Raw genomic sequence first — 27,103 nt, 5'->3', positions numbered from 1 at the left:
ATTCCAGCATCTGATTGCACCTGCTTTCGATGGAGTGAAGAGTAATCACGCAATGCCGCATAATAGTCAGCAGGTGGCAGCACATTCCCTCTTTGAATAATACACACCATCGTGAAATGTATTGAGGTTAAAAAGTAAAAAGTGAAGATATTTTTTGTACTATGTAGTTAAATAAAAATACAATGTATTTCCTGATTAATATGGTCAAGTAATGTACAGAGACGTGAAATATGTACTTAAGTACAATAAAAAGTTTAATTCCATCTCCAATTCCAAACCACTTTCAGACAGATTCATGTTACTTGTCTGACTCTTGTCCACAGCATATAATGCTGGGTGCCAAACCCATACAGGTTATGTGGGACAGAGGTTTAAAACAAATGATGTCCACCAAATGATTATATCTGTTAAAACCAGCAGATAAAACACCTTCTAAGATCTCTTTCTATGGGTTTTACATTGATTTAAATTTCCTGGAAAGTCTTATCATTGAAAAACAATTTGTTACATGTCGCTGAACTTATCATGCATTTTTGCTCATTGATTCATGCAAATAAAATAAATAAATAAACAACTATATATTTAAAAAAAAAACTTATCACATTTAACTATGAAAATAAAGATTTTAATTATTATGATTCATGTTTTTTATTGTGCACCCACTCTTCAATGAAATAATTTTATTTTCAAAAAAAAAAAAATTCTCAATTATTTAATTTATGTGTGTGTGTGTGTGTGTGTGTGTGTGTGTGTGTGTGTGTGTGTGTGTGTGTGTGTGTGCCCCTCTAAAAGTTTTTTTTTTCTATTGTGGCTGCATAAATCTGCATAAATACAAGTAGCCCATAATAAAAAAGGTTAAACCAAATTAAACCATAATATCATCCACACTTTAATTTCATTTTGATAGGCATGCCTGTGATAAATGTTATAATCAGTGTGATTTCCTGGTAATAAAAATCACATATGCTTCTGAATAATACGAGACTTCACACGTTTGCTTCACACTGGGCAATAAACCTATTCCAGGTAGCTGGCAAAAAACAGGCAAACATATTAAAAGAATATTGTTTAAAATTTAGAATTACAAAGCACTGCTGCTGTTTGATCCAATTCAGCATTTTTATTTGTACAGAAATGAATTAATAATAAACTCATGAACACACACCATCTACATTAGAAACTAAAACTTTTGGTTATAGAGGACAGAAAATATAATGTTATTTAAAGGCTTTCCACTCTAGCTAGTGTGCAAACCAGAGGTGCCAGAGGCAAAGAGGAACCCACCCCATTCTGGATAATCCTAAATATTGGGAATATAACTAATCACTCTTGTACAATTCTGTTTTATACTTAAAGTTAAAAAGTACTATGTGGTTTATTAGGATGGTTAGCATTAGCAAAAACTGAATGCCAACAGTGGGTTGAGCACACAGGCAACCATTTATACATCAGACCATTTAACACATTGCTTTTATTTATATATTTATTTTGCAATATTTATCTTGTTCTTCTATGTCAGTCTTTCTTGGATTTACTTTAAAAAAAAAACATGCTTGTCAGTAATATGTCATTATCCTGCTGTGTTCACATGCATGATAAATCCTATTTATTTAACTTTCTGTTACAGTTCCTGTAGCTCTCTTTCTCTTTGATGTCTCTCCCTCTTTGTTCCTATCAGCACATATGTATTCTAGCAAATACTGTATATACATACTGTCTTCCTTACCACCTATCTGCCGCTAGTCCATCCTTATAAAGATACCGTAACTGTTTATGAAAGTAATTTAAACACATATAGTAACATGATATAAAGAACCTACTTTAATTATTTTGTTTAGAAATGTAAGGAAATCTGTCAAATTCAACAAATATAAAGTCTCCTCTCCATGAATCACAATGTCTCAATCAATTAACACAAAGTAAATAATTTCCCTCATGCATTTACATACCTACAACAAACAGGGATTCACCTCTGCTGTAGTAAAAAGTGCTTAACAGATATTCAGGATGGTGCCCTTTAACACCACACACCATTCAAACACATGCACAAGCAGAAAGAAAATCTGTCTCCAGCTAAATATCAAAGCTATTTTCTTTTCCAGTCTGATCAAACTTGTTGGTTATCATTGATAGTGTGTGAGACAAACTTCCAGCCAGTGATATCTAAATACTGAGGCTATCTTTTACTCTAATTCACCCACTATGTCACATCCATCTGTTGATGCTTCAGGTCTTGGATCAGGGAGAGGCATGGCCTCTGTTCCAGGTGTAACTGGTGTTGTTGGGAGGGGGGGCTCATGTGACTCTGCCTCTCCAATAGGCAGTTTCAGAATAACAGAATCTGGATTGAAAACAATTGGTTAGAATGCAGCACTTTGACAGATTTATATATGTTAATTGGTTATTTACATCACCTATATTTACTGTTCAGCCATTAACATTAACACCACCAACAAGTGAATTGTACAGCATTCATGATTGATCCTAGAGAAAAGCCAATGCTAGCAGAAAGACACCAAAACACCCAATGTAACAAAACCTGCCACGTACTGTATGGGGCCCAGCAGGCAAAGAGCCCAAGGCGATCAACCTGGCCTTCAAACTGCCCAAATCCCAATCTGATGGAATACTCAAGGAATGAGCCAGACAAACAAACCCAACCCATGGAGGACTCATCCCACAACCCACAGCTCCCAAAGGATGTGCTGATATTATTCTGGTGCCAGACACCACAGCACCCCCCCCACAGGTCCCATGGAGCCACACCCCTCAGGGTCCAAAGCTGCTCCATGGCAAAATGGAAACCTACCCAATATTGTGTTTAATGTTTTGAAATTTGGTGATATTTATTGTTAATTGTTTTAAAGTTATGGCTGAAAGTGTATAGAAAATGCTGTACTAATAAGCTGTGCGCATATTTATAAACTTTGACATCTTACCTCTCCTCTTTGTCACTTTCTTTTTCTCCCTCTTTTTCTCATCTGTTGCCCTCTTCTTGGGTTTCTCCTCTGATGGGGTACTTAAGGTCGGAGAGAGAGGTGTTGTAGGCAGTGTGGTTGATTTGAATGTATTTGGTGTTGGAGGCTTAGATAAACAAGCTGTGGGTCCAATCACCACATTGCCATGTTCATCAGTCAAATACGAAACCACACCCAGATCACCCATGTTCTCTGTGACTTCCAACTGGTGATGTGAGGACACAAGTGGTATTAGCAACATTCTCACAATAGGCCTTGTTTATCAGGCCTTATTTAAACCTGTGTAAATGTTCGCATACATTAAACCCAACTAGAATGTGTCCACCAATCAATATTTCTTTATATTCGTATATATTATATTATATTATATATTCCTATACCACTTTATCCTGTATACAGGGCCGCGGGGGAGCTGGAGACTATCCCAGGAGACTTAAGGCACGAGGCAGAGAACACTTAGACAGGGTGCCAATCCATCGCAGGGCACACACACTACAAGCTTGAATGCCAATTAGCCTAACCTGCATGTCTTTGGACTGTGGGGCGAAACCAACCAAGCATATAGGGAAAACATGCAAACTCCATGCACACAGAGGCGGGAATCAAACTTGGCTGGGAATTGAAGCCGGACCCTGGAGGAGCAAGGCGGCGGTGCTAACCACTAAGCCACCATGCCGCCATGATTAATTACATTTGAGTTTAATTTACAGGTTTGTGTAGGCTCACTTCCTTTATTTTTCATATCTTTTCATTAATGCCAATTAAACAAAATAGTGAGAGCATCAGTGAAAGTTATTTAAGAGTTTACTAAGGCAAAGAGATTTAATCCCAGACCTCAACCCAATAGAGCATACTCTTCATTTACTGAAGGAAAGACAGAAGGCAGAAAAACTAGCAAGCAGCAGCGTTTAGTAAAGCCTGGCAAAGCGTCTCATGGGAGGGAAGTCAACATTTGGTCATGTCCATGTGTTCCAGACCACACTTTTGGTAAACCCGTTAAATGAAAGCTGAAAGTCTAGTCTTTGCTTGGATCTTTATTGTGGTGTACAGTACAGAGGCCAAGTGCCAAAAATGTGTCTTTACTCCAAAATTTATAGACTCGATTTTACCAAATATTGTATGTACTATAATAATGTAATGTTACTTGACATTTTTTTTTAGAATTTTAAGTTGATTATTTTAAGGTCTATATTAATTGGTCTAATGACTATTGAAAAAGTCTTGTTTAAAATACACATGAAAAATTTATGAATAAATCTATAATGGACAATAAGACCCAATGTTTGGTGTAATATTAGTTTCTTGACTCCTAAACATATACTGTATTAAACCTCTTAGATTGGTGCCACATAAATGCCATGTGTGTTTAAATAAAAAACAGATATTCTATAGATATTCTTGATCTCTGTGCATACAGAAATACCCATTTTGTTGTGTAACGCACATACACTAATTAATATTCGGCTCCTCTTAGCATAAAATATGCTGCATTCCAATTCAAATTTAAATGCATTGTTGGTGATGTTTCCTGATGACTAATAATTGTGTATCACACAACTGATTATTTTAGCAATCTAAAGGGATTGTAAGTGATTTAATAAAAAAAAACTATTTGCTCTTTTATTCAAATGGCATGTTTGTTTTCCAGGTGAAATAAAATTGATCTATGAACTTACAAGTGTGAATTTATAAAACAACAAGACAAAAAACTGAAAAAAAAAAAGGACAATTAATGCAAAGTCTAAAAGTTGGTGGTAAGATTTTTGAAGAATATCCCATTCAGAAAAGGAAATATACTATAAAAATATAATCTGCAAAACATTACAAATTAAAATCTCTGTTTCCATAAGTAATTTGAAAGTTATAAGTCAGCAAGCTGATGTGTTGATTGGGGTTTAAGAGGATTTTTCATCATACATTAATGCACTATGCTGTAGGATGCAATAGCCACAAAAGGGGATTTAAAATCCTCAGATGGAATTCAACTCCATTTTAGTCTAAAACTGCACTCTGTCTAAGCTCCCTTCTAGCCTTTTTTCCTGAGTTTAGACAGAGCTTTTAAAATACAGGTGCAAATCAACCAAGACATTAAATGCAGTCTTCTTAAATGTTGTAACATGTTAAATGTAACAGCTACAACATGTTACAACATTTACCAACATGTTAAATCCACGAAAACTGAGATACTTTACTTACCTTAAATCTGGTGTGTTAAAGATCCACCATCATTAACTGAATACAATGCAATGAATGATCTTGTGAAAAAGGCCACCTTCTAGAAAATGTACTTATTTTTTTACTTCCTTTCCTCTTTTTGTATGTGTTCAAATACTATTCAAGTCATGATCATTGCATTTATTAATGCTAGTTAATGATACAGGTTGCATTTCATTGCTGTGTTGAAACTAAATGAAAACTAAAACATGTTTAAATGTTTCATTTCCACTCAAGGAGATACTTGTTTCAATGGTTCTCCTAGTAAATAGTACAGTACCCATAATTACTTACTTCTTTGTACTTTTCTGCACCTGATGCCAAGTCATGGCAAGTTTTAAATAAGATGGTTGGGCATTATTTAAATGTACTAACAATATTTTTTCACCCCTGTAGTGTATTTTGTATAATGTTGAGAAGTGTTAGAATGTTCATCAGTCAAATACGAAACCACACCCAGATCACCCATGTTCTCTGTGACTTCCAACTGGTGATGTGAGGACACAAGTGGTATTAGCAACATTCTCACAATAGGCCTTGTTTATCAGGCCTTATTTAAACCTGTGTAAATGTTCGCATACATTAAACCCAACTAGAATGTGTCCACCAATCAATATTTCTTTATATTCGTATATATTATATTATATTATATATTCCTATACCACTTTATCCTGTATACAGGGCCGCGGGGGAGCTGGAGACTATCCCAGGAGACTTAAGGCACGAGGCAGAGAACACTTAGACAGGGTGCCAATCCATCGCAGGGCACACACACTACAAGCTTGAATGCCAATTAGCCTAACCTGCATGTCTTTGGACTGTGGGGCGAAACCAACCAAGCATATAGGGAAAACATGCAAACTCCATGCACACAGAGGCGGGAATCAAACTTGGCTGGGAATTGAAGCCGGACCCTGGAGGAGCAAGGCGGCGCTGCTAACCACTAAGCCACCATGCCGCCATGATTAATTACATTTGAAATATACTATAAAAATATAATCTGCAAAACATTACAAATTAAAATCTCTGTTTCCATAAGTAATTTGAAAGTTATAAGTCAGCAAGCTGATGTGTTGATTGGGGTTTAAGAGGATTTTTCATCATACATTAATGCACTATGCTGTAGGATGCAATAGCCACAAAAGGGGATTTAAAATCCTCAGATGGAATTCAACTCCATTTTGGTCTAAAACTGCACTCTTTCTAAGCTCACTTCTAGCCTTTTTTCCTGAGTTTAGACAGAGCTTTTAAAATACAGGTGCAAATCAACCAAGACATTAAATGCAGTCTTCTTAAATGTTGTAACATGTTAAATGTAACAGCTACAACATGTTACAACATTTACCAACATGTTAAATCCACGAAAACTGAGATACTTTACTTACCTTAAATCTGGTGTGTTAAAGATCCACCATCATTAACTGAATACAATGCAATGAATGATCTTGTGAAAAAGGCCACCTTCTAGAAAATGTACTTATTTTTTTACTTCCTTTCCTCTTTTTGTATGTGTTCAAATACCATTCAAGTCATGATCATTGCATTTATTAATGCTAGTTAATGATACAGGTTGCATTTCATTGCTGTGTTGAAACTAAATGAAAACTAAAACATGTTTAAATGTTTCATTTCCACTCAAGGAGATACTTGTTTCAATGGTTCTCCTAGTAAATAGTACAGTACCCATAATTACTTACTTCTTTGTACTTTTCTGCACCTGATGCCAAGTCATGGCAAGTTTTAAATAAGATGGTTGGGCATTATTTAAATGTACTAACAATATTTTTTCACCCCTGTAGTGTATTTTGTATAATGTTGAGAAGTGTTAGAATGTTCTGGGTGTGTGAAAGAGTGACTGTATGGACTTGCTAAAGCTCTGCTCAGGTATAAGTAAGGTGAAACTTTATACTCTATAGTTGCAGTGAAGGATACGAGTGAGGTAATGGAGTAGAAAAGTGAAGGAGAGCCAAAGTGAATAACAGACACAAAGAGGGAAGTGAGGGAATATGTACTCTGTTTATTGGAAACAGGACAGCAACGTCAGTTTCTCGGAGTGACACAAGAAGTGGTGCCAAAACATTAACACAGTGATATGTGATATCATCATTTCAGTGCAGTGTCCAGAAAGAGGTGGGGTTTGGGATGCAAACATGGAAAATGCTGTTATATCCATAATTAACATGCAGTGATTTATTAATGACAAGACACATCAGTGGCATATGACAGAAATACTTTTACAATAAAGCAATTCACACACAACATAATAATCGACTAAAACTAAAGTGCTGCTCTAGTCCTGAGTTATATCACACAATAGATAACAATTTGAGACAGGTGTTTAGTGATGCTTCTAGGAAGGGTTCCAAAATCAGTCAATAAGCAGTAAAAGCTCATAGGACACAGTAAACCACAGAATATGGAAACCTCTGAATACTGCATACTGATTAACGGAACCTCAGCCATACAGCATGACTAAGCATTACTACTGTAACCCTATACATATAAGACAGCATTATAAAGCAGTGGTTATAGTTTTTCTATGTGCCATTCTAGTGTGACAAACTGGGGTTTGGAGAAAGAATTGGACCAAGAGGTTGTACATTTTTTTTTTCATTTTAAACCTAGAACATATTTTAGCACCATTCTTTAACACTCTCCAAAGTGAAACCCCTAGACATTTGACCGAATAGCTGTAATGAAGGGATTTTCCTACAGTATGCTTGGTAGTACAATGTTTAAATATTCCAATTAACTTTAAATAAGGCTTTTATTGACTGGTTCTGTTAGTCGTAACCATTTTACACATTAACTCGCTTTATATTGCAATCCCCATTGTGTTTTTCGTTTTTTGTCTACTTTCTCTTGACAGGCAACTCATCAGGGATGAAGACACTTACAGTGAAATCGCCGCTCTCCGTGCCATACTTATTCTTTACCAAGATGCTGTATTTTCCCGAGTCATTTGTGTTCACGGTGGTAATGGTGAAGCTGGCAAACTTGCCAGACTCAAACTTGAGGACATAGTGATCATCAGATACCATCTCTCTCTCATTCTTCAGCCAGGTCACCTCAGGTACGGGGTCTCCCGAAATATTACACGTCAGATTCAGGGCCTGGGGGGAGAAAGGTCAAGATGACATTATTATATCAAATATCATACAAAGTCCTGGAACATGCACTAATCAAACACCACCACCAGGTGAACTGAGCAACATGGATCACCAAGGCTCACCCATGCCTGCTGGAACCAAAGGCCAGCCTGTCTGGTCTGATCCAATCAATACAGCAAAAAAATGTCAAATTCAGTTTTTAGCACATATTGTAGCAGGATACCATTCCAGTTGCAACTCCACTATTTTTATACAAGCTAAGGAGCAGGACTAGGGGTGTCTTATAACTCCAGTGACTGGGTCACTGACCCATAGTCAATATTAATTTTATTTAAAGCTGATTTTAAAATAATCACAATTGTAGAATATTTATAATGTATTTTAGAATGTCTGATTTTTTAATAATGAATGACTCTATTAGTTTCTGGTTTTACAATAATCATGGATTTTACACTGATTATTAATTTTAGAATGATCACTTATTTTAAAATATTTTTTAGAGCTGCATTTTATAATAATTACTATATCTATATTAATTTATTTTAACATAATCACACATTTAATAATAATTTCTAAATTGTGTGAATCAATTTAAATATGAATTTCAATAACAACTGACTTTAAATTAACCATTGCTTTTAGAATTAATAAATTTGAAGACACACACACACACACACACACACACACACACACACAACCATTCAAAGGTTTGGGGTCACTTTCTAACTCCATGATGGTTCCTGATTTTTATTTCTTTCTACATTGTAAAGGAATACTGAAGGCATCCAAAAATGCATTAATCTTCTTTGCACAGTTAATTGTGAGATGTATCTGCTACTTATGCTCTGTAAAGACTTCATAACGCCTCAATCTAAATTAAATAAACTCTAAATGAACTTCTCGTCTGCGGCAGAGGTAGGTTTTGGTCTCGCCCTCCTGGGATGACCTTCATGAGAGCCAGTTTCATTATGGTGCTTGACGGATATGCACTTGACAATACTGTTCTTGCAAGAACTATTACAGAAAGGCTGACCTCTATGTCTTAAAATAACAACTAACTGTTGTTTTTCTTGTTGTTACGTAATTATCCAATTCCATAGTTTTGAAATCCCCAGTATTGTAGAATGTAGAAAATAAATCACTAAACAAAAACAAAGAAATTTGCAAGTGACCCTAAACTTTTGAACGGTAGTGTGTATATATATAAGATAATGTTTATTTTAGAATAATCACAAAATCAAAACACTAACCTAATTTTAGAATTAGAACCAGTATAACAGTAATGATCCTTGTTAGAATAAAGGCTGACTTTAGGAAAACTTGAATGTATCATGTGATTGCAATTATTGTGTACCTTGCCCTCTTGGATGGTCACCACATCAGGCAGACCTCCTGCTACACGAGCCCGATCTGAAGGAGACAAGAAATGTATTAGACATGCATTCATACTTCAGGAGAGCGCTTTCTCTCCCTCTCTCTCTCTCTCTCTTTCTTTTGCACATATACAGTACAGTACATGTACTTACTTCGTTCTGCAATGGCAGCAGCTCTGTAACCATGCCAGACAAGCAGGGGAGAAATGAAAAAATAAATTAGGTTAATCAAATATAGTTCCATTTTAAAGTAAATTGAACACATATTGTAAGTACAAGACATATTAATTGACTTACTTTAGTCTCTGGAATTCTGCATAAGCATCATCATATGCTGTAATTATGAACAAAAAAAATAGCATTGTAAAACAAGAGTACTGTAATACATAAAAAAGCCTAAAGTATAATATTATAGTGTGAGTTTGTACGTGTGTGTGTGCGTGAATACCTTGTCCAGCCAGCTCTATTGTCCTCTTCAGTCCTCCTTTCCCATCAAAGAACTCGATGGCATACTTGCCCTTGTCTTTCTCTGTTGGTTCACTGATTTGCAGCCACAACTGCTCACCCACTACACCACTCTTAATTCGATCAGTAAAAGCAATAGCAGAATCCCTAGATGAGAAAATATGTAAATACACACATTAGGAATTTGTTCACTGTACTGACTACATTATGACAGCAAACACACACAGAAGCCATAACTTCTACTGTCTTTTTCTGGTGTTTATAACCACACACAGTAACCTGTCTAAAACATCACACACACATACTTGTGTTGCCAGGTGACAAGCAGTTCATCATTGTAATAGTTGACAAATGTGTACAGACGAATGCCCTCCTCTGTGCTCTGGATCTTTAGAGGAGTGGAAGAGTTTGCTGTACAAACACAAACCATATGGTTGGCGTGAACTTAAAAAGTTATGAGGAAATCATACAAAGTTTTCTTTTTTATTATATTGTAAGACTTAATGTGTGGTTGTGTAAAAAAACAAGCTGGTTTTAGTTTTATAGTACCATGATACACTATTAGACATACAGTGAGGTCAATAAGTATTTGATCACCCTGTGATTTTGCAAGTTCACTTACTTGTGTTACTTCATTTTCTACAATTCTACCCCTCCATGATTGAAAAAACTTGCCAAATTACAGGGTGATCAAATATATATTGACCTCACTGTATATATTATGTACCATTATACACTACTATAATTATAGGCAGTAATTCTGACAGTATAATATAACATTTTTATGTTCATCCCATTTACATTAAAATTAAAACTTATCTGATTTTAGACATGCATCTAATGAAAATATAATTGATTGGTTGTTTTCAAGTCTAACCTTCAATACAAGTACATTAAACAACACTTAATATCGTTAGTTCCATTCATGAAAAAAACTCTAGGAAGATCTCACCAATAACACTGAAAACTTGGTTCATCAAGTCCTTAAATCCTAGAAATAAAAGTAGAGGAATTCTTTGATTACATCCTTCATATAATGTTGACAAAAAAAAATGAGAGAAAGAGCATATGTTTAAAAAAAAAAAAAATCACCTTGGTCAGTCAGGTTAAGTGTAGATTTGTCTTGGCCTCTGTCATCCTTTACAATCACCTCATACACACCTGCATCCTTTTTAGAGATCTATAAACATGCACACACACAAACACACACGTATACACTATTTAGACTGTTATATGAGATCACTTCAAAAAGGATTGAGATCTAGATATAGAGACAGGGACTTACAGAACAGATTAAGATATTAATAAACATGTAAGATAGTTAAAAAAAAAGTAATATGACAGTAAAAAAAAAACTGGAACATAAACATTGGAACAGATAAAAAATTATAATAATAAAGCAAGTGTCAACCAAATCATGTTTAGTGCTGTGCATTATATTATAATAAACACACATTTATAATCTAACAAAATAGACAACCAAGTAATTAATCAAAATATTAAGTTATTCATGAATGCTCTATTATACTTTTTTATGTTTTTAAGTAAAAAAAATTTAAAATCTAATTAATTTCTAGATTCTCCCACCTAAAGGATGTAGTCATGAAATAAATATTTGATGTTTTTTATGTTTATTAATCATATATAATATACATTTATTTGATTTATTATATTTACATGTTAAAAACATGCAATAGATCAAAACAGGACTTTTAAAGGTTTCTCACCTTAGTAATCTCCAGTGACAGCACTCCCTCATTGACGTCAAGTTTCTCACTGCCCTTTATCTCTCTTCCATCCTTATACCACAATGTGACAGATTCCTTCTTCATGTTGCCCACCTTGAAACACACACAAATAATTAATTGAATTGAATTCATGGAAATGCACTGAACTGGACATTACAGAATTAAACACTCACCTTGCACTTAAGTTTTACAATGCATTCAGGTGTGACCTCATAACTTAGATACTCCACAAAGTGAGGACCTGCAAGTAAAATGCACAAGCGATTAAACAAATATACACAATTTAGCCATAACAATATTATAGCAAGTCCAATGTTGTGTGCCCTTTTAAGGCTGGAGCAGCTCTGGCCCCGTGAAGTATAACTTTAAAAGACCTCTGGAATAATTTGCTTACCACATCCCATGGGTGCTCATTTTTTTTTACTTTGTAAGGCTTTAAACATGGAAGTGGTCAAGCATTAATTTGCAATTTTTTTGGTATTATCGCATTGGTTTTCAGAACATCCCACTTCTGTTCTCCACTGCTACTTGTGATCTACTGTAGCTAGAAACTCTATTTCCAAAAATATCTGGGTTAATCATCCCCAACACACACACACAAAAAAACCCTTCCCAACAGGGTTTGCCTGATGGTACTAATATAGTAACGTAGTAACCAGTGTAAGGTTCTATCCAATACCGGGAACTTTAAAGCACTTTTATAAGGTTTGAGCAAAATTTTTTAAATATTTTTTAACTTGAAAAACAAGCCTTATTACAAGTTTTATTAGAGAAGTTAAGACTTTTCTCCCCCTCTGTGTCAGCCTGGACTGATTTAGTGTGTGTGTGTGCACGCGAGTCATTGGACACTGTGCCTCTTTTCTTCTCCTCTCATCTTCACACACACCCCTCCTCCTCCCTCTCTACACACACACACTCTAACGGAAACACCACTCTGTCGTGATTCTCTTCAAAGGTAAAGTGCAGGTTAATTTGTTTTATTTTTAAGTGACAAAATGTCCCGCACAGAAGTCCTCCCCCCTCTTAAATAAGAGGGAAAAAAGGGTTACTGTGTAAGACAAGAGGAGGGAGAGGGTGTCATGTCTCTTCTCTTCTTACTTTAGCTTCACACACATGCACACACACACAGCGCATACACGCAGAAACTTTTTAAGGTAGAGTGCAGGTTAATTTGTTTTATTTCTACTTTGTATTTTGTATTACTTATTTTTATGTATTAATTTTTTTGTGTTGCGGAACGCATAATCTGAATTTTCATTATTTCTAATGGGAAAATTTATTTTGATTTATGAGTGTTTTGATATACAACATTCTTCCGTAGCGAATCCAAGATCACAATCCAAGGCTTTACTGTAAATGCAAAAAAATCTTGTACAGTGCCATCAATACCTGATATTTTCCTGTTTTTGTAACAATGCGGGTCTCATGGGGGGCAGAACCAGGCAAGATATTTATGCACTGGTCAGAAAGAGCAGTCCCAGAGGCAGCTATTAGTGATTCTTTTTAAACAAGTCTTTAACGTGACTCAGGAGAACGAGTAGTCTCAGAGAGTGAGTCATTCTACTGGGTGTGTATGCGCAAAACATCGCAAAACCTCCATAGGTTATGTACAGAAAACAGAAATGAGTAGTTACCTCCCAAGTCTTCAGGTCCGAATTGTTTGTTCTTTTATTACATAACTCCCACAGATGCTATGCAGCGCATTAAACTGGAGCAGAATTAAGCGGTTCTTTCCATGAGTCTTCTGGTCCGAATCGTTCGTTCTTATGTCACGTTTCTCTCATAGATGCTAATAGCAAAAGAACGACAATTCAGACCAGAAGATATGAGAGATGAACGGTTCATTCAGTTTATCATATATATGTTCTTAGCTGTATTGTAGTATTTTTATTACTGGAACTATAGCCAAAATGTGTGTGGGCGTCTGTTTATTCAAAATGTAACATTTTATTTCTGATTAAAAGAACGAAATTAACTAAATTTATATATATATATATATATTAAAAAAATATTTGTTCATTTTGTTGAACGGGATTTAAACAACCGAGTCACTAAAATGATACGAACTTCCCATCACTAGCTGCTATCCCGCGAAGTTCTAAACAGGCGGAGGCGCGGTTACTCAGACGTTGCTAGGCAACGCCGCCGCAAGGCAATCAGCCTGGACACAGCGCACCTGGCGGCGTGTCTATTTAAGGGTCCTGATACCGCGGCACTTTGTGCGATCATTTAGGTAGCACCGGTAAGGTATTAGGGCTAAGGGACAAGACAAAGTAGGTAAGACAAAGGTAAAAGACCCAGCGTCAGTCTTCCGAAGACGCGAGAGAGAGAGAAAGAGAGGGAGAGAGCGCGCGCGCGGCACGCCTCAGTCCAGCGAGCACTCTCAATTTGTGTTGCAACACAAGACACTCATATAAATCCTTAAGGGCGAATGACCCAAGAGGATGTAGGTTTTATTTTTTGTTTTCAGAACCCCGCTTAGGGGGGCGGAGCTCTGTTTATTTTTATTTTTATTTTTTAATTATACCACGCGGGAAGGTTTAGTGCATGTCTCATAAGCACTCTCACTAACTCCTATTTCATGGATAGTACTGTTGGCTTGAATGAAAAAAAATCTTATCCTATGCTGATCCATGAAGTTATTGTTCCCCATGTTCCTCTATGAAATGCTTACCTTGTTTCCTGTGCCATTCTTTCTTCTGGAATTCAGATTCTTTTTGCAGCTGTTTGAAAACTGGATAAACAGATAGATACACCAATGTGAATCCTGTTTATTTGCTGTACAAGCTTAAGAGCATGTGTTTGTGGAGGGGGGTAATATAGGTATAGAGAGTGTATACCATCTCCTATTAGCACCAGACTGGACTGGTTGGTGGCTTTTCCATCCTGGAGTTGGAAGGTATATGTTCCTTCATCCTCTTTCTCCAATGACTCAATAAACATCTCAATGATTCCAGTATTCTTATCAAAGTTCATCTTATATTTCTGAAACAAACAATTAGACACATTAAATTTAGTGTGCCTCCACAGTACTAATGAGAAAATCCACCTGGTTGTCTCAACCCAATAAATCAATCTGATTTCCTTAATATGAAAAACTTACATCTTGTACATTGAATTAACCATGAGTGCATTCATACCTCTCCCTGAGCGATGTTGTTGTCATTGAAAACATATTCAACTTTGCCATTAGCAGAAATCTTTTCAGCCTGCAGCCAGAAGCGAACCCTACCCTTCTCCAACAACTGCACAGCTAACTCTGATTTCAGGGGAATAACTATAAACAAAAAGGGGAAAGATAAGGTTTACAGATAAGAACACAGATGAAAACTAGAAACCAGTTTGAAATAAAAGACCAAATTTTGAGACTAAAGATCGAATTCAGATTTGCCAGCAAAAAGAGTTAACGACAAATGCGCAGTTAGGGAGTTCTGCTGTAAGAGGAGGCTACAGAATCAAGTCCAGTACTTACTGGGGAATTTGTGGTCATGACTGATCTTCAGCAGCTCCTTCAGACCTGTCATAACATATGAGCACAATCTCAGTTTCAGCTCAACTCTCATAATAATAAAACAAATAGCATTACACCAGGTTTAAAGAATAGTTGCAATTAACGAGGTAAGACATGCGGAAATCATCATTTGCCTTAAAAAAAACAGCAAAAAAAACAACAGTTACAAAACCTTGCTAGTTGCAGAATAAGTGATATAGGTTTAAATTGTTCAAATTAGTTATTTAAAAAATTTTTTTTTAGTTGTTCCAAACAAATACAAATAGTTTAATTATCATTAGGTTTAAATGTTGTTGGAAAGGTTATACATACCTTCCTCAGTTAAGGTGTAGCTGGCAGAGGCTCCATCAGTGTGTGTAACAGCACAGGAGTAGATACCAAGGTCATCCTCAGAAGGACACTTAAAGATGGCTTTGGACCTGCAGAGGTCAGATTAATTAACTTGGTAAATATAAGATTATAAGGTCCTGTACTATAGTATTTAAATCGATTCCTTGGATTTATAAGGTTTTATCAGATTTTTTTTTTTGTTGAACCTGAGTTATTTACATTTTTGCTACTGTATGAATATATTAACATAACATGTTTTTTGTGTCATATGCAATTTTGGCCTCTTTATGTGTAAATAAAAAAGCACAGCACAGTTTTGATATCAGTTTTAAATCCCTGCATACAGACTTACTTATTGCCCTTGGTCTCCATGGTCAAGCGGTTCGAGTCTCCTATCTCCTCATAGTTCTTGGACCAGATGAACTTGGATTCAGGATTGAGGTTAGGACATTCAAAGTTCAGTGAAATCACACCTTCATCATCAACGTTCACCACCAATTCCATAGTGCCTAAAAAGGAGAAAGCAACCCGTTTTGCTTTGTGTTTGATTTTGCATTTTATTTCATGTGATTTTGATCTTTCTGTCTGATTTATATTTGTAGTTTTCCTCCTACTAAACATTTTGGATGTTTAAAATTTGGCAGGGATTCCTTACTAGTACAGCACAAACAGAGAAAAGGACCGATTTAATTAGATGTTTTTGTTCTGTTGCTTGGGCTTTGTTGTTATATTGTACTAATAATCATACTTGGTTTACCATTTACTGTAAGTATTAAAACAGTTCTTGTACCTGGTTTGGTCTCAGCCAGCACTGGCTCTGTGTCTTCAGATGCTTTGCCCACACCGGCTTTGTTCTGAGCCCGTACACGGAAAACATATGCCACTCCCTCTTTCAGATCTTTAATCTGGACACAGGAAGTGAAACCATCAATCAATTCGTTCTTATACACACTGTTTAATTCAGTGTTTCTTCTCTTGTTTTGTTCATTTATAGCACAAATTAATTTTAAAAACACAAAAATGGATTTTCACTCATATTTGGAAATATTACCAGGTATCACATAGAGATAAATCACAGGACATTTTTTTTTTTTTTTTTTTTTAGCATTTTTACTATAATACACAGTACAGCAGCTAACAAAAATTAAAATTGGTATAATTCCTAATTATTTTATTTTAGTAAACAAACAATGATTGTCTTTTAAATTGCACAGTTATGTACTCTTCTATACCATATGTTTTTCATGGACCCTAATATTCCACTAATATTTTGGCAGTGGCGGCCAAAAGTATTGAGACAAAGTTGAAATTCAAACTTTTTAACAATATTCTTACATTTCTAAAACAATGACAATAAACATGATGAATATAATTAGCTATTTTATTCACTGAAATTGCTATACAAGAATCAATATTTAGTATGAACTTCTTTATTTTTTAAAACCTGCTTGATCCAGCTGGTCATAGAGTCAAAAAGACGTCGGCCCATAGTTTACCACTGCTTTAATAGACTGAATTCTTGTAACCAATCATAAGGTAATAGGCTGGATTTGTTAGAAAAGATGAGAAGCCTAATTTAACTTTAAAGATGAAGAAATATCGTCTTCTAGGTACAGTACATACAGTAGGTACTTAGTGTCAACAATGAATGGTTTTCCTTTTATTTTAAAAACCTCTCATTGTTATTTAAGAGAAACTCATTACAACAATCATGATAATGGTGAAATAAAAGAAAGTTAGAGTTGCTGGTCTGTTTAACATTGTTGAATAAAATAAATCACGTAAAACATTTTTTGACTGTCATGGTGTCTATTAAATGCCTTTTTTATTATTATTATTTTTAATACACTTCTGGGTGTACTAAGGTTAGGCAGAGCAATGCCCCTTACTCTGCAAATGCTTGTGCCAAGCATAAACCTTTGCTTAATGTTGTACCATACTCCACCAACTTATCTTGGATTATGTACCTATATCAATAAAACACTTCCCATTAGACTGAAATGTAAATTTAAGGAATAATTCAACTTTTTTTTTAAACAAATTTTTTATGACTTTTGTTGTTACTGACATAATAAAATGTTTACATAAATATTACAACAGTATCCTATTTCAAATGGTAAATATAAGAAATAAAAAAAATAGGAAATTTAAAAAGGCTAAGGTTTCAGAGATTTGTAGATTGCCATTGCTGTAGTTGTAATTTGTTATTTACCAAAATAATTTTGGGACACCCTGGCTTTTACCCATTAACCATATATAATGTATTTAAGCCTAATAATACTTCAGTTAACACTGATTTCTCTAACATCTATCACACTCAGACAGACCTTCATGTATGTCTTGCTTGTAGCTTTCTCATTGACTCCTCTCCATTTCTCAAAATCTGCATCGGCCTCCTTGATGTCAACGTAATAGCCATTGACCTCACTACGACCCTGGTACACTGGTGGTTTCCAAAGCAACACTAAAGAGTCCTTGCGTACTTCCAGCACTTGGAGATCATGTGGGGGGCCTGTGTATAAGTACATTTTAGATAAATAAATACATTCCAATACAGGATAATGAATGATTATTAAACCATAAACGTCATTAAATTCTTCCACATACAAACACACTCACTCACCTGGCACAGCAATGGTCCATTCTTCACATTTAAAGGTCTGACTGGGCAGAGATGGGATGCCAACACCGGCTATGTTTGCAGCACGAACCTGGAACTGATACAACTTGTTCTCCTTCAGATCAGAGACCTGTGGGGGAAAAAAGAAAGGAATCATAAATGGGAAGAATTCAAGTCTTGGGTGTTAAATGCCCAGGAACATCTTTAGATTTACCCTGTAGGCTCTTTCAGTGACAGACTTGATGTTTGCCTCATGCCATTTTCCAGGTACTCCACTGACGACCTCACGATAATCCACAAAGTACCCGGTGATGTCAGCACCACCAATAAATGTTGGCTGTTTCCAGGCTAGCACCATAGAATCCCTAACGCTCTCCAACACGGAAATGCCATGGGGCGGAGCAGGGGTAGCTGTGTTAATGAAGGACTGCAGTTAGGATTTGAGAGAATGGTCAAGATTTATTCTTGAAAAAGACTGAAGCCTTAGTCTGGGCAGATAGAAGTAAAGTTCTTTTAAGAAAACAGTATAGACAGTGTGGAGGTTTTGTTACTTGTGTTTCTCATTGTACTTCTTGTGTTATAATAAAGACTTTACTCCTAAGCAACAAACAAAATTGTTACAGTATTATTTCTAAAAAGGGTAAGTGTCCCATACTAAATACAGCGCAATTTAGAAAGTAGTAAGGTTGGCCAGTGGTGAAGCGGCAAAAAAGCCTCTCTAAGTGTGCACGAATGTTGTTGTTATAATCAAAGGGTTGGCAATAAATTCTAACTACAAAAAACATAATCAAACTTACCTTTGAAAAATAATAAAATCTCCACTCCTTTTCAACATGCCTAAATTGTTGACTAAATGATGTCAGGAAAAATGCACCAATGCATGTAATACCTTCATAAACATCAATACTTATAAAGTGTAAAGTGTTTGATTTTTTTTTTAGTAAATATAAAAAATGGTGAAATAAAGATTTGAAAGCCATCAAAAAAATAAAAAAAATAAAAGGGTAATACTGTAAAAAAAAAATTCAGCAATTGTCAAACATTGGTTCATGACATTTTGGGAAGCGATATATTAGAACTTCATGACCATAGATTTTGTAGCTGAGCATATTTTTGCTATGATTTGACATCTTTCCAAGCAATAATAACTGGAAAATTTGAAAAATGGTGAGCAAATAGCATTTTAACGTGACTATCCTGAAATATATTATAGCATCATTTTATGTCAACAAAAATCACTTGCCCTAGATATATAGTAAGTGAACAAACGCAGGTTTAATAATAGCTGTTTTTATGTTAGAATAAGCCTTTGAATTTAGCTTATGAAAATGTTTTGGTTATGACAAATGATTATTTTATTTATTTATGACAAATAAATGATTATGTATCGTTTATACCTATGACCCACACGGAAGGTGTTCAGAACTAAACCAGCAAAAACAGTATTCAAATTCATGAGACATTCTAGACTTTCTGGGGAAGACTTTCTGTATTTAAAAGATAAACCGTGAAATACAACAAGAAAAAAATATATGTCAGCTCTGAGGAAACTTGAAGAAAGACATGTGGCCATCCAGACAGTCATTACTGAATGGAAGAAACTGACTCTTACTCCATCTCCTCACCTGAAACTCTGGGCCCATTTCCATTTTCTTGTTCTTCCAATTGCTCCAAGGAAGAGTCTATTGAGGACTTACATTTTTCCAGCATTTCAGTTGCCGGTTTGGTTTTAGGTTCAATCACTCTTTCAGTGGAGGGATGGGGAATCTGCTCAGCCTGGGGCCTTGAAGTGTTTGTGTTAGCATTTGAATTGGTACCAGGTTCAGCATTTGATTTGGTCTCCAAATTGGTTCCAAGTGCAGTACCCACTGTAGGGTCTAAATTGGTGCCAAGTTCAAGCCCTAAATTGGTTTTTGAATTGGTTTCAGGTTTAGAGTCTGTTTTATTGTTTAAATTACTGCAAGATTTGTTGGCCAATTTGATGTTGAAATTGGTGGCAGGTTCAGTCGCCATTTTAGGGTCTGGATTGGCACCAGATTGAGGATCAAACTCACAGCTGGGTTCAGGAGCCCAGGTTACACTGCCTCTCTTCCCTCCTTTGCCTTTACTTAGTGCACTTGTAGGATTTTGAGGGCCTGCACTATTAGCCCTCTTGCTAACACTAGCTAGGGTAGTTAGCAGCGTGGTAGCAGGGGAGCAAGGGGGCACATGCCTGCCCTCCTCGCCTGTCCTGTGCTGGGTTAGTCCAATTGTGTTACCCCCTGACTCCAGAAACACACCATGAGGAATACCGCCCCCTAAAGTAGTTAGCCAGGAACAGCAAGAGAAAAAACAAAAGGTGAGCTCAGTAGACGTCACACAAATCAACACTATTAATTCAAGCTGCTTTACACAAACTGTAATTCTGCACACACATTCATAGTGTGTTTGCTTTTCATGTAGTCTTATTTTTACTATTCTTTCATTTTTCAACATGCATGCATGGCAATTTTTTGTAAATATTACTGTTTAATGCAACTCATGTAACATAATCAAATACAACGTAGAAGACAAAGAGTTAATTTAAACAAAGCCAGAACAACAAGAAGTCTTCATTTCTCAGAAGAAAATGAAGGCAAGATGGCTGAGGTGACATCTGAAAGTCAGCATGCCAGAAGAGAACAGCAGAAAGCAGAGGGAATTAAATGATCAGAGAATGAGCGAAGTTTGAGTTATGATAGACTGAGAGGGGAGGTATTGACAGAGAAAAGTGGAGTGAAACGAGTTCATGCAGAAACTGTAAATACAATGCTTTTTGCCAACCCTTGATAAAAAAGCACATAGTTGTTGGCAACAAAATTGAATGATTTGCTTTAATATCCCTAATTTGACTAAACAATGTTTACTTTAATAAAACAAATAGAATGTTGATCAGTAATAATAAAATTAAGATTTTGAAAATGTACAGCACTGTTTTGTGACCTAGCTGATACTTGCTTATAATCTTTATTTGCACGTTCATTTTTAGACATATACCTATTGACTGCATTTAAAGATCATTCAAAGGTTGAAGTTATTAATTATTAAATAAAACAACACAAAACCAATCAAAAAAATCATGTTGCCATGTGTGTTTCACAAGGGTACACTGATCATGCAGCTCAGCACAAACACACTTGCTAAGTTGTTGAGTGGCTTAGCTCGGAGGAGCATTATGCGTTAAGGAAGTGAGGAAGGGATGTGCTACAATGAAGCAAAAGGATGAGAATGCTGAAGAGTAGGAGTGCAATAGTTGAATAGAGGGTGTGAGTGCGGGTGAACTGGTTTTGTAGTCACCGCTACTTTGAATCCCGTAGGACCCAATCTAGAGGAAAGCTACAAGTCCTAACCCCACCTTCTGGCAGAATCATGGGTGGAGCCGTGGAGAATGTGGGTGTGGCCTCGGAGTGCAGTTGAAAACGTGAGAAGTTAAAGAGTGGAGCAAATGGTGTGGAGCACAAATAGAATAGATTGCTTGCGTGTACAGGGCTGAAAACATGTTTATGAAAAGATGGTCACAAGCAAACTCGTTGGAAACTTGTGATGTCATACTGCTCTTAAAAAAACACAAAGATTTTCTTTATTAGATAATACAACATACTGCTAACTTACCAATTGCAGCTTTAACTTCAATGGCCTCAGACTCCTGTGAGAACTCACTGATACCAGCTGCATTAACCGCTCTCACACGGAAAACATACTTTCCACCTGTTGTCAAGCCATGGCAGACAAACCTATAAACAGAGGATGTTTTACCTTATTAATCTGTGGGTAAAATACATGTTGCTAGAATCATGCTATTGTAAAGGCAGGAGTGTGTGTGTGTGTGTGTGTGTGTGTCTCTCTCTCTCTCTCTCTCTCTCTCTCTCTCTCTGTCGGTCTGTATATTCGTTTTTCTGTGTCTGGAAAAACTACCTGGTGGCTTTGACAGGCTTATTGTTGCAGGGCTCCCAAGCATTGCTTCCAGCAACACTAGTCTCAATATAGTAGCCCACTAGCTCTTTAGCATCCCTTGATGCCTCCCATGACACAACGACTGATGTGTCTGTGTTTCGGGTGGGTACTACACGGCCCGGAGAAGATGGAATATCTGGAGAACGGGTAAGTGGAATTGTTAAACTGAAGATGATGATGATTATAATAATAGTAGCAGAACTTCTAAAATAAAAAAAATAAAAAATATATAATAAAACCCATTTATCAAGGTTACAATTACTTTTACAATACAAACAATTAAAATCAATTTAGGATCAGTGATTTGCTTGATATCCATCCATCCATCCATCCATCCAGCCACCCATCCTTAATAATATCCATACTGCCAACCAGCCGTCAATCCAACCAGCCACTCATCCAACCAGCCATCAATCCATTCAACCAACGAGCTACCCATCCATCCATCCATCCATCCATCCATCCATCCATCCATCCATCCATCTATTCATCCATAGTATGGACTCATTCATCTTCATGTATTCATGTTGTAAATTTAAGAACAATGTTACAGTGGATGTTAGCATGAAATGTGACAGCTTTATTTTTTTTAATTCACCCAGTTTATCTCCCACTTGAGTGGCCTCTGTGGGGTCTGAAGGTTCACCGACGCCAGCAGAGTTGCAGCAGCGGACACGGAAACTGTAAGATTTTCCCTCAGACAGGTCAAACAGAGCAAAGCGTGGAGACTTTACTGGAAGCTCTGTGTTCACACGCTGCCAGCTGTCTGTGCCAGACACACACTAGAATATACACACATTTACACATTTAGTTACTTTAGGTAACTAATCCTGCTGACAAGAAGGCCAAAGTAAAAAAGAATTGTACTGGGTTTACAAACAATAGTTCATAATGTGAGTACTGTATATGGGTAAACATTAGAGATCTCCATAGAGATTTTTTTTTTTTTTGCAACACTCATATGCATACTCATATACTATAGTACATCTTAAATGTGATTTTATAGTTATATAGGGCTTTTTGGACCTTCTCAACATAGTACATGACACCCTCGTATCCCTTGTCGCCTGGAGCCTTCCAGCTCAACACCACATAGTTCTTGGTGGCTTCAATAACTGCAAGGTCACGAGGTTTGCCAGGAACCACTCCCTCTAGAAGAGCCAGAAAGGTCAGAAAATGTCACTCACTCTTACTAAGGTGTTTACTTTGAACAAACAACACCAGCAAGCTGTATGATGGAATTATAGCGTATTTAGAAAGAATATTGCTATGACACGCTAAGACATAAGTGTAATAGTGGCACTACCATATTCCACTAAACACTGTGTCCTTAGAAGCATCTCTCCAAAATGCAAATGAATAGCAAGGCTCTGCTTACCTACAGGCTCCTCCTCAGTAACAATGATTTGACCAGTCCAAGGTGCAGAGGCTCCTTTCATCAGAAAATGAGAGAGAGAGAGAGAGAGAGAGAGAGTTGTTATTACTTTTTCTTGTAATTTTAATATGAACATACAAAACAAGGGTTTCGATTTATGCATGACTAGATAAAATATGCAATTGAATATTGTTTAATATGAAAATTATGATTTCCGATTTTTGATGATTCTTTGTAGTTCATGTCTCCAGCAAAATTAATATATTTGAGAATCAAATGTACAGTATATTTTATAGAAATACACATCATTTTAAAACAAATACTACTATACAAGTTTGGCCAAAAGTATTAAGACGACATATGGCATGTATTATACTGTAGTTCTCCCTGTGCACAAAACTAATTAGTTCTAGCCTATTTGGCTGAATAGTTGCGCTTATTAACTGAGAGTGAAAAATTGGCTATCTGATAATAGTATTGAGCTTCTGGACCCATGGCCTGGGCCATCTCCAGACCTAAACCCAATAGAAAACTGTCGGACAATGGTGAAGAAGGCAGTAGCAGTTAAGGAACTTCTGAAGGCATGGAGTGACACCAGAGTACTGCAGATGTCTTTTTGGCTCTATGTCCAGCTGGATCCAGCAGGTTCTAAAGAATAAATGACTTCATACTAAACATAATTTAATTCCATCAAATAAAAGAATATCCTTATTATTTTGATTGCCATTATAAAAAAAAATTGAGACCATCATCAAACCATTTCACAATTTTTCATGTTTTTCCTCAGTACTTTTGGTCATCACTATATAGTTCCATTAAAGTAATATTTATTTGTAAAGAAGCTCAGCTCTGGGTTATTCATGCAAGTATATCCACACCTTTGCGAGCACGGTCAGCAGGGTCCATGGCCGCCACTGGTTCAGACACTCGAGAAGGATGACTCATGCCACACTTATTCACAGCACGCACACGGAAAATATAGCTGCGGCCTTCAACGAGGCCGGTAACCGGAAAACGGGCAAACTTGACAGGAGTATCATTGCACTGAATCCAGTGAGACGTGCCGACTTCACACCTTGTAAGGCAGAGCAAGGGAAAAGGTGAGAGAGAGACAGTTGAGAAGGAAACCTGCTTTGCTTTATCAGATGTTAATATATTAATCAAAGCAAATCATAATATTGTCTTCTACTGGATCCCAGGACATAGTGGAATCATGGGAAATGAACGAGCTGACATGGCAGCAAAACAATCCCTTACAGAAACAATTGGACAATGTCAAATCCCACCCTCGGACCTCAAACCATTGATTAATCAGTATATATTAAATAAATGGCAAGCAGAATGGGAAGAATGCCAAAACAACAAATTATTTAAAATAAGCCCAGAGTTGGGGAAAAAAAGATGCTTTCACCCCTTCAGATCCAGACCCAACCAAGTTGTATATACAAGATGCCGTAAAGGCCATACGAGTTTGACCCGTCCATATTTATCGAAGGGCGAGGAAGCTCCAAAGTGTCAGCACTGTAGCACTGACTATAAAGCATATACTTTTGACCTGCCCAAGTTTTAATGCCATAAGGAAACAATTTCTACCAGAACAAACTTTAAAGAACTTATTCTGCAAGATGAAACCGGAAAAAAAACTTGTGCAAAGTTAGCCAAAGTGCATCTAAAGAACCTTGTATAAAATCTCGTTCTTCTGGCCAAGGCCAATATATATTTATATTATTTATCCAATATTTAATATTTAAAATTTTATTTATTTAATAAAAATATACCTCTGTTGAGGAAATTCATAAGAGGTAAAACATTTATTTATTGTTAATTTTTCTTATTCACCTGTCTACAAAGTAGCCCAGAATGGAGCTACCTCCATCCACAGCAGGTTGTTTCCATGTGACAATGACATAATCTTTATTTGCTTCTTGACAAAACACATCCAGTGGGGCACCAGGAGCTCCTGCAATCTCTGCATCACTATCTATAACACAAAAAGTCACACACAGGTGAGTTAGTAATTTGAACATTTTTTTTTTGAAATTCTTATGATTATAAAAATTCATGCCAAAATAATAAACTACTATTTTCTAGAAAAGTAGAAGTAGAATACAGTAAATAATCCCTGTACTGTAGATGTTAACATTGATCATTGTCCTGTGAAGCAACATGATAAACCTAAATACTATTGTTGGAGAGACAGTATAATATTACCCTATACAAAATAATGTGCTTCTGAAATCCTTGTACTGTAGGATTAACAAGGTAATAAAAAGAACATTCGTCTCTGAGGTTCTGATTGCTACTTGAGCTGTAGCATGCTTTCAGCAGATAAGTATAAAATTAGAATAAAACCTGAGACCTACAGTAAGAGAGAGACAAGCCTCAAGCCCACACTCATAAACACTGGGTCCAACACTCTACATGTTATTTAATTCGTAGCTTTATGAGGTTTTAGAAGCTCAGATTCGAAGAACCTTTCCATGAATCATGTGTTCATGTTAACCTTTATTTTTATTGGGATATACTTAAGAGTTTAACCAAAACTTTGACACCTACAGCAATATGGTACAAATACCACACTGCATTTAACCTTGGATTTTGGAATAATATGAGGTCATGTTTTCCACAGCTGTGTGAGCCATTGTGTGTGTGTGTGTGTTTGTGTGTGTGCGCGCGCGCATGGGTTTGAAGTGTCCATTGAGAGCAGGTGTGTTATAACTAACAACTTTTAGACACAATCATATGGTCATATATACAGTGTCATTAGCATTGATCACATTATGCTCCACATACACACCTAAAGTATTATAAAATGCACACACAAAAAGGGACAACATGTTGGTTATTCGCCCAAAGTACAGAAACAAGCTAATTCAACAATGATGAAAACCCATTAAGCTATCTTGGCAGCCCCCTGAACTGGAAAAGACCACCTGTCCCAAACTATTACAAGGGCTAAGTACACCTATGCATAGAAAATCCATGGCCCCGAACCAGACTCCAAATACGCATACTGTAGATGCCAAGGTATCCCATCTACCCCTCGTGACCTCAGATTTCAGTCAATCAGGATTAGCAGCATTGACTATAATACCACCACACTAAACACAGGAGTCCCTCAGGGCTATGTATTTAGGCCACTACTGTTCACACTTCACACCTGCATGCACAGTTTAGATCACGTCACTACATTGTTGATGACTTAGGGGGTGATGACAGATGGGGTTCTGCAGATTGTAGCATAATTGCATAATCACAGCTGTTCTATTGCATTTTGATCATAGCTGAACTCCAATACTGCCTTCCCAGACCAAAAATCAAAACAATATCTCAATTTCAAAGGAAACACTTGTCAGTAATTTCTACACTGAAACCATCGAGATTGTCCTCAGCAGCTGTATCACATT

The 27,103-nt window shown here is 36.4% G+C and overlaps 2 protein-coding genes across 2 annotated transcripts in view; both read right to left on the bottom strand.

Moving 5' to 3' along the window:
* Positions 1 to 1,204: 1,204 nt before the first annotated feature.
* On the bottom strand, positions 1,205 to 3,280 carry LOC128528371 (fibronectin-binding protein A-like). Its single transcript, XM_053501206.1, has 2 exons — positions 2,940 to 3,280; positions 1,205 to 2,341 (listed from the first exon to the last, which is right to left on the bottom strand). Exons 1-2 carry the CDS (start codon positions 3,217 to 3,219, stop codon positions 2,184 to 2,186), a joined length of 438 nt encoding a protein of 145 aa, XP_053357181.1. The 5' UTR covers positions 3,220 to 3,280; the 3' UTR covers positions 1,205 to 2,183.
* Positions 3,281 to 8,036: 4,756 nt separating this feature from the next.
* myom1b (myomesin 1b) overlaps positions 8,037 to 27,103 on the bottom strand; it is a 31,270-nt gene continuing 12,203 nt past the window's right edge. The window contains exons 12-38 of the mRNA XM_053501219.1: positions 25,536 to 25,677; positions 24,575 to 24,771; positions 23,700 to 23,753; positions 23,348 to 23,472; positions 22,920 to 23,103; positions 22,283 to 22,457; positions 21,980 to 22,101; positions 18,564 to 18,760; positions 18,353 to 18,479; positions 18,057 to 18,241; positions 16,520 to 16,634; positions 16,082 to 16,238; positions 15,712 to 15,818; positions 15,361 to 15,405; positions 15,029 to 15,165; positions 14,729 to 14,873; positions 14,563 to 14,622; positions 12,062 to 12,129; positions 11,868 to 11,981; positions 11,233 to 11,320; positions 11,093 to 11,131; positions 10,446 to 10,551; positions 10,124 to 10,287; positions 9,973 to 10,009; positions 9,829 to 9,851; positions 9,657 to 9,712; positions 8,037 to 8,305 (exon numbers count right to left, since the gene is read on the bottom strand). Coding sequence (XP_053357194.1) covers positions 8,045 to 8,305; positions 9,657 to 9,712; positions 9,829 to 9,851; positions 9,973 to 10,009; positions 10,124 to 10,287; positions 10,446 to 10,551; positions 11,093 to 11,131; positions 11,233 to 11,320; positions 11,868 to 11,981; positions 12,062 to 12,129; positions 14,563 to 14,622; positions 14,729 to 14,873; positions 15,029 to 15,165; positions 15,361 to 15,405; positions 15,712 to 15,818; positions 16,082 to 16,238; positions 16,520 to 16,634; positions 18,057 to 18,241; positions 18,353 to 18,479; positions 18,564 to 18,760; positions 21,980 to 22,101; positions 22,283 to 22,457; positions 22,920 to 23,103; positions 23,348 to 23,472; positions 23,700 to 23,753; positions 24,575 to 24,771; positions 25,536 to 25,677 — 3,230 coding nt within the window. The 3' untranslated portion in view covers positions 8,037 to 8,044. The remainder of the gene's footprint in view (positions 8,306 to 9,656; positions 9,713 to 9,828; positions 9,852 to 9,972; positions 10,010 to 10,123; positions 10,288 to 10,445; positions 10,552 to 11,092; positions 11,132 to 11,232; positions 11,321 to 11,867; positions 11,982 to 12,061; positions 12,130 to 14,562; positions 14,623 to 14,728; positions 14,874 to 15,028; positions 15,166 to 15,360; positions 15,406 to 15,711; positions 15,819 to 16,081; positions 16,239 to 16,519; positions 16,635 to 18,056; positions 18,242 to 18,352; positions 18,480 to 18,563; positions 18,761 to 21,979; positions 22,102 to 22,282; positions 22,458 to 22,919; positions 23,104 to 23,347; positions 23,473 to 23,699; positions 23,754 to 24,574; positions 24,772 to 25,535; positions 25,678 to 27,103) is intronic.

The sequence above is a fragment of the Clarias gariepinus genome, chromosome 1 (genome assembly GCF_024256425.1).
Source record: "Clarias gariepinus isolate MV-2021 ecotype Netherlands chromosome 1, CGAR_prim_01v2, whole genome shotgun sequence".
Lineage (NCBI taxonomy): Eukaryota > Metazoa > Chordata > Actinopteri > Siluriformes > Clariidae > Clarias > Clarias gariepinus.
This window is presented reverse-complemented; position numbering and strand designations above follow the sequence as displayed.